Source organism: Chiloscyllium punctatum, chromosome 4, assembly GCF_047496795.1.
Source record: "Chiloscyllium punctatum isolate Juve2018m chromosome 4, sChiPun1.3, whole genome shotgun sequence".
NCBI classification, from domain to species: Eukaryota; Metazoa; Chordata; class Chondrichthyes; order Orectolobiformes; family Hemiscylliidae; genus Chiloscyllium; species Chiloscyllium punctatum.
The window spans coordinates 9,066,386-9,079,886 of record NC_092742.1 but is presented as its reverse complement, the minus strand read 5'-3'; the positions used below and the strand labels follow the sequence as shown (position 1 = coordinate 9,079,886).

General features: G+C 46.3%; 1 protein-coding gene across 1 annotated transcript in view; it reads right to left on the bottom strand.

Moving 5' to 3' along the window:
- Positions 1-9,029: 9,029 nt before the first annotated feature.
- Positions 9,030-13,501, bottom strand: part of LOC140476061 (uncharacterized protein C14orf132) — a 90,321-nt gene continuing 85,849 nt past the window's right edge. The window contains exon 2 of the mRNA XM_072568038.1: positions 9,030-11,868. Coding sequence (XP_072424139.1) covers positions 11,644-11,868 — 225 coding nt within the window. The 3' untranslated portion in view covers positions 9,030-11,643. The remainder of the gene's footprint in view (positions 11,869-13,501) is intronic.

The following is a 13,501-nucleotide window of genomic DNA, read 5'->3' as shown; positions in this document are numbered from 1 at the left end:
GGTGATATATTTCCAAATCAAGATAATGAGCTGACCTCAAGGTCAAGATCAGACCTTGAAGTTGGGCTGGGGCTGTTTTCCTCAGGGACAAAGAAGATGGGGGAGTTTTCAGTCGGGCTGTACAAGATGATGCCAGGATTGGATCCCATGAAGAAAGAGAAGCTGCTCCCATTTCTAGATGGTGCAAGGACTCAGGGGACACAGCTTCCAGCGAGGAACATGTTTGTGCTCTGGCTGGTGATGACACGTCCCCTGAAAGTGCTGGACATGGAGCTGCACAATGGTTTCAAAAAGAAACATAAAAGGAACTGAGCTTGCAGAGGATTGTGTGGCAGAGTGGGACTGGATCGATGCACAGTGAGCTGATGTGACCACGTGGGACAGCTGGCCCATGTGTGTGTGAGAGAGAGCTATGTGAATGTGTGTGTGTCTGTGAGTGTGCATGTATTTGTGTGGAGAGGGGTACGTGCGTCTGTGTGTGTGTGTGTGTATGAGTCTGTAATGATGCTATGAACCTCAGCGTGGGTCAGTACGCCTTCTAGCCAATGGGGTTTCATTTTATTGAAACGCAGTTCAATGCAGGAAATGCTGCTATCAATGGGTGTACAGCAAGATCCCACAAATGTTAATGTGATAAGGAAGAGTGTACACATTCTGTAGCGCTGGTTGTGGAGGGATACCCATTGACTCCAGAGACAATGAGAAACCCTCAGTGTTCATTCAGAGCAACAACACCAGTGAGAACAATAGGGGAACAACAAATGCAGAGTGAGTTACAGAATAACACAGAGTCATGGAGAATTACACAGATTCCCTGAAGCGAGTCTGTAAGGGCCAGCAAGTGCAAGGCAGATACAACGAAGGTCTCAGTGACCATTGTGGAAGATGGTGGGTAGTGTCCTGGGCACTGCTGAGGGCACAGTTGTTGAAGTACACATAGTTCTGATCTTCTCATTTAAACAGGGATCTAATTGCAATGGAGGCAATTCAGAGATGGCTCCTGGGATGAAGGAGTTGTCCGAAGAGGATAGGCTGGAGTCTGTGTGAATGAGAGGTGATCTTCCTGAACCAGCCCATGTTCTAAAGGGGATGCTGAGAGAATGACTGCACACATGGGGAATCGAGAACAAGGAGGCACTGTTTCAGGGTAAAGCATTGAACTTCTTCTCTCAGAGAATCATGAAATTTTAGTCAACTCCAGATGACATCATTGACTGATTATAGCACAGGAAGAAGCCACTAGAGTCTCGCTATACCGTTAGGTCACTGGGTCCTGCTATCATCCCTTTCTCTGCAAGTGATTATCTATATATTTTTTCAGAAAGACTCATAGAATCATACAGTATAAAAGAGACTCTTCAGCCCATCCAGTCTGTCCCACCAAATAAAACTATTACCCACTCCCATCCCACATTCCCGCACTCGGCCCATAGCCTTGAATGTTACGACATTTCAAATGCTCGTCCAGGTACTTTTTTAAAGGTGTAGGGTTTCCCACCTCAGCTCCCCCTCCCAAGCACGGTATTCCTGACCCCCAACACCCTCTAGGTGAAAAAGGTTTCTCCTCAAATCCGCTCAAAACCTCCTGCGTTTCAATTTAAAATCAATCCCCCCCTTGTTATTGGCACTTGTATCAGGGCTGTAGTGACTTGAGTTATTGTGTGTATTCAGGATCAAGACAGGCAGATTTCGGAACCATTGTCAAGGGAGATGGTGGTGATGGAGGATGGTGAGAGGGTGTTGGGGAGGTGAGGGACAGAGAGAAAAGTGAGATTGAGGCCAGGATCTGATCAACCATGATCTTATTGAATTGTGCTGGATGGGCTGAATGGCTTAATTCTGTTTCTTCTGGCCTGAAGTTACACAAAGTAAAGGAAATAACACGTTCAGAGTCACTTGAATTCAACAGGTAGTTCCTGCAGATTAGCTTCAATATAGTGTATATGTGTGTCTGTATGTATGTATATGTGTGTCTATGTCTGTGTGTGCAGTGTGTGTGTATATGTACATATGTGTCCCTGTGTGTCTGTCTGTGTGTGTGTGCATGAGTGTGTGTGCACATGGCATGTGTGTGAGACTGTGTGAGTGTGTGTTCGTGTGTGTGTGTGTGTGTGAGTATGAGTGTGTGTGTGATGAGTTAGTGTGTGTGAGAGAGAGTGCGCTGTGAGAGTGTGAATGTATGCGAGAGAGTGCGTGTGCGCGTATATCTGTGTGAGAGAGTGTGTGACTGTGTGTCTGTGTGTGAGATTGTGTGTGTGTCTGTGTGAGTGCGTGTGTCTGTGTGTGAGAGTGTGTGTGTCTGTCAGTGTGTGTGTGCGTGAATGTGTGTGCGTGTCATGTCTGTGAGTGTGTGAGAGAGAGTGTGTGTGAGTGTGTGTGTTTGTCTGGAGAAACCTGGATTCAGGTTCACACATGCCTGAGTGGGCTCCTCCATTGCTCATGATGTTAATAGATTAAAAACCATCGCAATCTGAATACAAATTGCCAAGAGAGAGAACAACGAGATTGAAAACACCTGGCTCCAAAGAGGTGTTCCTCAGAACACACTTAATCTGAGTCACATGTAGGTTTTATACTCCTTTGAATTTGTTTGAAAATGATATTTTCTAACAACCTTTTCAGACATGTTACTGCACACTTCTTGTAGCAGGGACGACTTGAACGTAGGCCTCCTGGCAGAGAGATTGGGCCAAGCCACTGTGCCTGTATCAACCTTCCAGAGACCCAGTACTCTAACAGCTGCCGTTCCTTTCCCTGCTTTTCCTACACCCTCAAACCTACTTCCTTTTTCTTGTGTTTCCCTCAGGTTTGTGTTTCCCTCTCCACACACCACCCTCTTTTCTCCCTCACTGTGTGTTTGATCTACCTTCCTTTCTGACAGATTATCCCTTCAACTTAAAGCATCCATTTTTGCTTTCAAATCTCTGACTCTCCCACCACTACTATCTCTGTCATCCCCTCCAGCCCCAGACCCCTCTGAGATCTCGGTGAATCCTGATTTTAATTGCTCTTCCACCCTACTGATGGACTAGGCCTCCCTCCTAAACTTCTCTCCCCTCTGCTTCAAGACAGTTCTCAAAAACCATCCCTTTGACCAAGGCTTCAGTCAATTAATATTGTCTTAACAAGATGCATTTTGGCTGATAATGTTCCTGTGAAAAGCTTTGAGATGTTGTATTGCACTGGAGGTGCTCACTAAATGCAGGTAGTTGTTGCTTCTGTGGCGGCTGGGAGACCGAGAGGGAAGAGGGAGTTCTCAGAGCCTGCTTCGGATTGCCATCTGCTGACCAAAGCTGGCAATTACAGCTGCGTATTTTCTGAGCGAGGAGTGCAGGAATTGAACTGTCAGGACTGGAGGAGGTCAAATCAACAGGGGTTATGAAGATAAACTCTCCATGAGGAACTCTATTGGAAACTTGGGGTGGCTCAGTGGTTAGGAGAAAGTGAGGGCTGCAGATGCTGGAGATCAGAGCTGAAAAGGTGTTGCTGGAAAAGCACAGCAGGTCAGGCAGCATCCAAGGAGCAGGAGAATCGACGTTTCGGGCATGAGCCCTTCTTCAGGAATGAGGAGAGTGTGCCAAGCAGGCTAAGATAAAAGGTAGGGAGGAGGGACTTGGGGGGGGGGCGTTGGAAATGCGCTAGGTGGAAGGAGGTCAAGGTGAGGGTGATTGGCCGGAGTGGGGGTGGGGGGCGGAGAGGTCAGGAAGAAGATTGCAGGTTAGGAAGGTGGTGCTGAGTTCGAGGGATTTGATTGAGACAAGGTGGGGGGAGGTGAAATGAGGAAACTGGAGAAATCTGAGTTCATCCCTTGTTCCTAGGCGGAAGATGAGGTGCTCTTCCTCCAACCGTCGTGTTGCCATGGTCTGGCGATGGAGGAGTCCAAGGATCTGCATGTCCTTGGTGGAGTGGGAGGGGGGGTTGAAGTGTTGAGCCACGGGGTGGTTGGGTTGGTTGGTCTGGGTGTCCCAGAGGTGTTCTCTGAAACGTTCCGCAAGTAGGCGGCCTGTCTCCCCAATATAGTGGCTCAGTGGTTAGCCCTGTTGCCTCATAGAGCCAGGGGCTTGGGTTCAATTCCAGCCTCGGGGTGACTGTCTGTGTGGGGTTTGCACATTCTCCCTGTGTCTGCGTGGGTTTCCTCTGGGTGCTCCAGTTTGGCCCCAGTGTGGGAAATGCAGGGTTACAGGGATAAGGCAGTGGGTTGGATCTGGGTGGGATGCTCTTCAGAGGGTTGCAGTGGACTCAATGTGTCGAATGGTCTGTTTCCACACTGTAGGGATTCTATTCTACAAACTCCCAGTTCACGGGAGGTCTGCACGAGAGCTATTAAGTTAAAGAAATCATTATCCCCCTGCAAGGGGGTGGACTGTAGGCATTGACAGGGTGCTAAATGGGTGAACGGTTCACCTCAGTGTTCTAAGGATGTTCCCAGACAGCGGAACCAGAGGTCGCAGTGGAAGAATACAAGGTGGATCATTTTTTTTTTAGATTACTTACAGTGTGGAAACTGGCCCTTCGGCCCAACAAGTCCACACCAACCTGCTGAAGCGCAACCCACCCAGACCCATTCCCCTACATTTACCCCTTCACCTAACACTATGGACAATTTAATATGGCCAATTCACCGGGACCTGTACATCTTTGGACTGTGGGAGGAAACCGGAGCACCCGGAGGAAACCCACGCAGACACGGGGAGAATGTGCAAACGCCACAAAGTCAGTCGCCTGAGGCGGGAATCGAACCTGGGTCTCTGGCGCTGTGAGGCAGCAGTGCTAACCACTGTGCCACCGTGCCGCTCACTGAGCTGAGGAGAAATGTCTTTGTCCAGAGAGTGGCGAGCCTGTGGGATGCTCTGCCGCAGGAAGAGGTTGAGGCCAAACGTTGAATATCCTCAGAGAGGAGTTTGGGGCTAAAGGGAGAAAGTGGGAATAGGGGACTGAGTTGGATGATCAACCGCGATCATATTGATTGAAGGAGTCGGTTTGAAGGGCCTGCTCCCAGTTTCTATGAACGGTGTGGGCCAAGTTTGAATAATTAAAGTCCTGTCCCAAGGGAGCACATGAAGGAAGATGGGCCCCACATTAGCGCTGGAGAAGCATGTGAAAAACATCACTCAGCAAAGAACTGGAAGTGAGGGTGATTGGGTGCACATCACCAGGAAGATTTCTTACCTGTCTGTGCAGGTTATTTGTTAACAATCTCCAGTTCAACTCTCTCCCCTGACAGCAGAGATCATTCTCACTGTCACACATGAGGTGCTGGTGAAAGGAGGATGGAGGGGAAACAGCTGAGGTGTCAGATGCATGTAGGATCCCAGTAGGTAACATCACTGTGATGCTAATCCAGAGAGCGAAAGCTCAGAAACAAGCACAGAGAATGATGGAGAAACTCAGCAGGTCTGGCAGCATCTGCGGAGAGAGAAACAGAGTTAATGAGTCAGGTCCAATGACCTTTCGACAGAACTGGAGTGAAAAGATTGACAAGGATGTTGAGGGGGTTGGAGGGTTTGAGCTATGGGGAGAGGCTGAATAGGCTTGGGCTGTTTTCCCTGGAACATTGGAGGCTGAGGGGTGACCTTATCAAGGTTTATAAAATCATGAGGGACATGGATAGGAGAAATAGACAAGGTCTTTTCCCTGGGGTGAGGGAGTCCAGAACTAGAGGGCATAGGTTTAGGGTGAGAGGGGAAAGATATAAAAGAGACCTAAGGGGCAACTTTTTCACACAGAGAATGGTGTATGTCTGGAATGCGCTGCCAAAGGAAGTAGTGGTGGCTGGTACAATTACAGCATTTAAAAGGCATCTGGGTGAGTATATAAATAGGAAGGGTTTAAAGGGATATGGGTCAAATGCTGGCAAATGGGACTAGATTAAGGGTCTGTTTCCGTGTTGTACTGCTCTATGCCTGTGAATCTATGACTGTGACTCTATGACTCTGCGAGTCTATGAGAGCTCAGGATCAACAACAGTTGCAATACACTGGGTAGCAACCGAATCCTCTGACCCAAAAGGTCTCGGATTCATGTCCCATTCCTGACCCTTGAGTCTACAATCTATCTGACCCTCCCAGCGTGGTACTGACAGAGTGCAGCACTGCTCCAGTCCCTGCCTCTCAAACAGAATGGTAACAGGAGCCTGTCAACCTCTTCAGAGAGATGTAAAATATCCCCATTATTTCACAGAGTATTCGCAGGCAAGTTCTTCCCAATGTCCTGGGTCCATGTATAACCATCCAGCAACACCATGAGAAACTGATTATCATGTTGCCTGAACACACGCACCAGCTGGTTTCTACCTGACTGTTGTTAGATACTGAATGGACTCACAAACCCTTAACATTCGCCTGTCCCTGTGTTTTTGTTTTTGCCACTGTTAACCTATTATTTACTATCTGTGCTACTTAACTCTGTGATCTGCGTGTATTGCTCACAAGACAAAGCTTTTCACTGTGCCTCAGTACACGTGACAATAAATTCAACTCAATTCAATTTCAGTAGCTTCATCGAGTGGAAAGTGTTTTGGTATATTCTCAGGCGCAATACAAGTTCAAGTTTTTCTTTTAACTACAACAGCAGATTGTGGAATATTATCCACACAGTTTGGGAGAGCAGGGAAGAGAATTCTCAGGAAAGGATTTGTTTAAGGTCACCTCAAGCAGGTGACGGTCTCATGGTATTATTATGGAGCTGCTAATGGAGGCTCAGGTACTGCTCTGATGAAGAGTCACCTGGAGATGAAACATTAGGCTCTCTCTCTCTCTCTCTCTCTCTCTCCATGGATGCTGTCTGACCCGCTGTGATCTCCAGCATTTGTTGTTTACAGTGATGTTCTGGTCAACTGGGTTTAGATCTTATGTGGGGAATAGTGAAGTTTGAATTCAATAAAAGGAAACAGGTTTTTCAGCCAAGTCAGTAAAATATGATCCAACAGTCAGCAGTCAATCGGGCTTTTGCCCGAAACGTCGATTTTCCTGCTCCTCGGATGCTGCCTGACCTGCTGTGCTTTTCCAGCCCCACTCTAATCTAGACTCTCCAGCATCTGCAGTCCTCACCGTCACCTAGTCGACCTCATTGTCAGCTATTTGGTCTACTTTTGTCTCAGCTACACATTTCCCAAATGATGCCTCCTATATTGAAGTCTAAGTCATGATAATACATCACAAACAGCAAACACCACAGAAAATATCTGTTTTTTCTCCCCCCCCGCCCCCACGCTCTGTTAACCAGTTCACATTCCAAACCCTATGGTCACTGCCCCACTGTTGCTAACTATTTGCATCAATGATTCAGGAATGTGAATCCGAAATAGCATCTCAAAATTCGCATGTGGAAATGTGCAGGAAAACATCTCTGGGCTTGTAGGCTGGGAATGGTAGATAATCTCTAAAATACTGAGAAACCTCTGTGAGTAAATCCCAGCTGGCATAAAATTCCCCTTGTGTTGAAGTTACTAACCAGTGGCAGAAACCAGGAAACAATGTAGTTTGCCTGGAAACCTGTCACGGTCTGTAGCACGTATCTAAACTGTTCAGCTCCAACAAAATGACACAGTCCTTCACTTAGGATGCTGTCAGGGATGGAGGGGTTGAGTTATCAGGAGAGGCTACATAGATTAGATTAGATTCCCTACAGTATGGAAACAGGCCCTTCGTGCCAACTGACCCTCTGAAGACTAACCCACCCAGACCCATTCCCTATATTTACCCCTGAGTATTGCACCCAACACTACAGGCAGTCTAGCTCAACCAATTCACCTAACCTGCACATCCTTGGACTGTGGGAGGAAACCCACGCAGACACAGGGAGAATGTGCAAACTCCACACAGACAATCACCCGAGGCTGGAATCGAACCTGGGTCCCTGGCGCTGTGAGGCAGCAGGGCTAACCACTGAGCCACAATGCCACCCATAGGCTAGAACATTTTCACTGGAACATAGGAGGTTGAGAAGTGACCTTATAGAAGTTCATAAACTAATGAGGGGCATAGACAAGGCGAATGGTACCTTTCTTTCCCTGGGATGGGAGATTTCAAAACTAGGGAGGCATATTTTTAGGTGAGAGAAGAAAGATTTTAAAAAGACACATGGGGTCATTTCTTTACACCGAGTGGTTCATGTGTGGAATGAACAGCCACAGGAAGCAGTGGGTGCGGGTACAGTTATAACATTTAAAAGACGTTTGGCTAGGTACATGAGTAGGAAAGGTTTGGAGGGATATGGGCCAGGAGCAGGCAGGTGGGAAGAGTTTTGTTTGGGAACATGGTCGGCATTGACTGGTTGGAGCGAAGGTCTGTTTCCGTGTTGTATGATCCTGTGAGTCAATGACTATGGTTAGATCTGAGCTCACTCCAAATGAAGTGCTGGAAAAGCCATTAACTCATCCCTCCTTGGAACCTATGAGTACAATGAAACTACTGAGAAAGGGGACAATCGGTCAGTTGGACAGGAGCTGAAGGTGAGACAGTTTACAAAGCAGTAAAAAGCAGGATAAATACTCAGACTTTCACTGAACAAATGGAAGGAAGATTTTCTTTGCTCCTTTCACACTTTCACATCAGCACATTGGGGTGGACGTTTAATGATTTTTTTTATATTTCACTTGTGGGATTGGGCATCACTGACTGGGCCCAGCATTTATTTCCCATCCCTAGATGCCCCTTGAGACGGTGGAGGTGAGCTGCCTTCTTGAACTATACAACGCCTGGAGGAAGAGCGCCTCATCTTCTGCCTAGGAACCCTCCAACCACACGGGATGAACTCAGATTTCTCCAGTTTCCTCATTTCCCCTCCCCCCACCTTGTCTCAGTCAAATCCCTCGAACTCAGCACTGCCTTCTTAAACTGCAATCTTCTTCCTGACCTCTCTGCCCCCACCCCACTCCGGCCTATCACCCTCACCTTGACCTCCTTCCACCTATCGCATTCCCAACGCCCCTCCCCCAAGTCCCTCCTCCCTACCTTTTATCTTAGCCTGCTGGACACACTTTCCTCATTCCTGAAGAAGGGCTTATGCCCGAAACGTCGATTCTCCTGCTCCTTGGATGCTGCCTGACCTGCTGCGCTTTTCCAGCAACACATTTTCAGCTCTGTATTTTAAACAGCCCATCTCAGTAGACATTAAAAGTGACCCATTTCCATTGAAGACTCACTAAGCGCTACCTAACCCAAATTTCAAGGTGGTTCCCTCATGGGTTTGGCTGTTTGAGAGTTTATTGTTGACACGTTTAAGGGAAAAGTGTTTCTGTCAGAAAATAAGTTTGCAAATGGGCCCTGAGGTTGAAGGATTTGAGAATACCAAGCTGTTTAGTCATTTACATTAGACACACAAGTCGCTAAAAATAGCAGAGGAGGTTACCAAGGTCATCTTTCAAAAAAAAAGCAAAACTACTTATTAGGTTCATTAACAGCAGGATAGAAGTGAAGACGTGAGAAGTTATATAACAGATGCTGCCACCAAAACAGAAGGTGCTGGAGAAACTCAGCAGGTCTGGCAGCATCTCTAGAGAGAAAGAAAGAGTTAACTTTCTTTTCATGTTAGAACATAGGACATAGAAACATGTCCAGTGACCTTGCAGATTTGTGTTGAAGTTGCATTGTTAGCCACACTTAGAGAACTGGACAGTGCCCTGGTCTCTCTAAGCAGGATATGGAGGCATTGGAGCAATACAAGAAACTAGAGCAGAACAGAATCAAACTGAGGGGTTACACCAAACAGGAGAAGTGCAGTTGGCTTCTCCAATAAAGAAGTCTTCAAGATTGTGTAAGTCTTCAATATGGGGGAATGTCAAGATTGCAATGTTACACAGTCACTACTAAAGGCAGCAGAGCATTCAGGAGAGAGCAATATTACTCAGAGAGTGGTGAGTAACTCACTACCATAAGTGGTGACTGAGATAAAATCGATGTTGGATTAGGAGGAAGCTGGATAAAGGAATAGAAGGAAATGCTGAGGATGTGAGACCAGAGGGTAACAAGGGGCTAGTATGGGGTATTTGAACAGAATGGCCTGTTCTATACTGTAAATGTAAGATTATATGTTGTAAGAGTAGAAATAGACCATTCAGCCCATCAAGATCTGCTCTGCTGTTTAATGAGATCATGGCTGATCTGATCATTCTCAACTCCACATCTCTGCCTTTTCCCCATCACCCTCTGTTCTCTTTCTGATATAAAACCTGTCCATCTCAGCCTTGAATGAGCCAGCCTTGACAGCCATCTGTGGTTAAAAAAAAATTTCCACAGATTTATTCCCCTCTGAAAAGAATGACCTCCTCGTCTTTGATTTAAACAGGTGATCAATTCCCTGAGGCGATGCACTCTGATGCTAATCTATCCTACAAGGGGAAATAACCCCTCTGCATCTACTCTGTCAGCTCCCTAAGAATCACCTATGTTTCAATAAGGTCGCCTCACATTTTTCATAACTCCAATGAGTATCGTCCCCAACCTACTCAAACCCTCCTTGCAAGACAGAAAGCGAATAAGAAATATTTTGCAAGATTATATTTACACTGTTACTTGTTTCTTACTAATTTCACCAGACAAATTTTAAAAAGGCTGCTGATTCCCTATCTAACCCATTTTTAACCCATTGTGTTCCCTGGGCAGTTTTGTCAGTTAAATACATAAATAAACTGCCATTAAAGCACTTGTACTTACAGCAATGAAGAATAGTTTTTACAAATGACAGTATTTGAAGTTTCTCACTTACCCTAGTGAGAAACCTAGTGATTCATTCCTGCTGGCTATGTCATTTCTTTGGAGTTTTTTTTCACAAAACCCCATGTTTTGGACATGACTCACAGAAATTGAAAAATTTTAGTAGTTCACTGTACCAGCATCTGTTGAAGCAGAGTTCAGTCACACAACAGGAAGAGGATTTGGAAAGAATGGCACATCGATACTTCCCAGCACGAAACATCCCTGTGTTTTACAGAGATAATCAACGTGACTCAGGGCTAGTGTGTCCCTAAAAACCAGACACCCAAATCCTTGAAACCTCCCTCCCTCCCTCGCCAACCTGACCCTCTTGAGTCTCAACTCGCACAAACAGCGAGGATGAATCTCCTGCAACAACAGCTTAAGAAGATCTCAATAAAAGCCCATTGCCACTACCTGCCCAGGAAGTGACTTCTAACCCATTATATTTCCCTTAAGTCAAGTTAACCTGTATTTATAAAAGTATTATATTTCAAAAATAACCCTGACACAGTTTGTATTTAATTCTTAAAGCAAAAACCCAACATTGTCACCAAACTGCATTAACCTATTGGAATGTGCTGAATAATTGGGGTGTGGGCTCTGGGCAATTGAAAATTGCACTGCAAATTCCCTCGAAAGAGACTGTGACTGTAAATATCGTTGTTGTTAACTTATACAAGGATCTCATCATTAAAAGATAGCAGTTTGTGGCTCATTGAATAGGGAATATCAGCTCCCTGCAATTACCAAGTTGAAGATGCCAATAGGTTTGGAGCCATTGATTGTCCAGTGACCAAAACTGAGTACACATGTGACACAAGGCTACAGGGTACCATTAGAACATGCAGACCCATAAGTGACTGAGTTGGATGACGTATAAAATCCTCCATTGCGGGGACAGACTGTTGGGAGGACAGTCACGTTGAGTTGTCAGGCCCCGAACCACCTAAAAGGTGAACGCATACACAACACCAACCACCACAATGTTCCCAATGGTGGCTATTATCGCAATCCATAACCAGATGGCGTCATTGGAGGAGCGAGCTGGTTCCTCGGGCTGATTTGGGGCTGACAGGGTCTCGTTCATGTTGGTCGATGAGTTGAAGAGTGAGAAGTCGGTGTTGCACTCATCGATAGGGGAGTCCATGAAGGCACCCGTCATCACAGGGATCTGTGGGAGAAAGAATAACGTCAAGGCTTTACAAGTGAGCTCACTCATAACAAACATTGGAACATTGGCACATAAGAAGGACATCCAGGCCTTCCAGCTCGCTCGGCTGTTCAATGACATCATGCTGGAATTGTCCAGATTCCCATTTAATCAACTTTAGCTGAAAGGACAATCCATGGGTAATAGTACACAACAAGACAGCATCCATCTTAATCTTGAAAATGTCAATTATCCCCCAAAAGTCATGGCCTTTTAGTGGAGGCAGTTCAGAGAAGGTTCATTAGAATGATCCCTGCTTTGGAGGGATTGCCTTATGAGAAAAGATTAAACAGGTTGGCACTTTGCTCACTACAGTTGAGAAGAAGGAGGGGGGACCTCACTGAGCATGTAGGATTCTTAAGGATAAATGCTGAGAGGGGCGTCTCACCTCATGGGAGAGTCTAGGGCCTGAGGCATAGTCTCAGAATAAAGGGGCATCAATTTATGGCTGACACGAGGAGGAATTTCATCCCTCAGAGGGTTGTGAGTCATTGGAATGCCTTGTGGGGGCACAGTCCTTGTGGATAATTAACACTGAGACAGATAGATTCTTGATCAGCCAAGAAAAGGCAGGAAAATAGATATGAGGAGTGTCAGATTAGCCATGATCCTACTGAAAGATGAAGGGGCTGAATGGCCTACTCCTGTTCCTATTCTGATGGTCTTACGGGGAGTGGTCCAAATTTGTTCTGATTTCCGCCCCCCCCCCCCCTCCCCCCACCCCATTCAACAGCTTTACGAAGTGGCAGTGCCATTGGGAAGGTAGCACCGGTAACCATGACAACACTCCCCCAAGGCCCAAGGGCCTTGGCCAGAGGCGAGCAATGGAGAGGTCATGGCGATGAGGGTCAGGAGACAAGGGAAGATGCTGGAAAAGGAGAGAGCCAATAAAGTGTGGCGCTGGAAAAGCACAGAAGGTCAGGCAGCATCTGAGGAGCAGGAGAGTCGGTATTTTAGGCATTACCCTTCTTCATAACCCTTTCTGCCAGGAGAGGAAAATGTCTCCTGCTGACCAGGCAGCTCCCGCATTGCAAAGTTCAGAATTCTAAAGTAGAATTATACCCAACTTGAAACATTAACTCTGTCTCTGTCTCTCTCTCTCTCTGTTGCCAGACCTGCTGGGTTTCTCCAGCGTTTCTCTGCGTTTATTTCAGATTTCTGGCATCGGCAAGATTTTGCTTTCACTTCAGATAGAACTTGCATTTCCGTAGCACCGCTCAGGTTGTGTCAAAGGAATGTCTTTTTTAAAAATGTTGTCACTGCTCTAAACAACCAATTTACACACAGCAAGCTCACACAAACCCCAGTGAGTTAAAGGATCAGGGTTTTGACTGAGAAACACCAGTGGAACTGTCCAATTCTTTCACAGGTCCAGACGGTGAGTCCATGAAGCAGCTACAACATACAAAACGGAAGCAACAGGAGACCATTCGGCCCCTCCAGCTTGCACCATGGTAGTTCGGATCTGTTTTGAGATCAGCATTCCCTGATAAGCCTTAATTTCTTGACTTAACAATAAACTTACCACCTCTGCCTTAAAAATATTCATTGACCCTGCCTCCATTACCGTCTGAGAAACAGAGCTCCAAAGTCA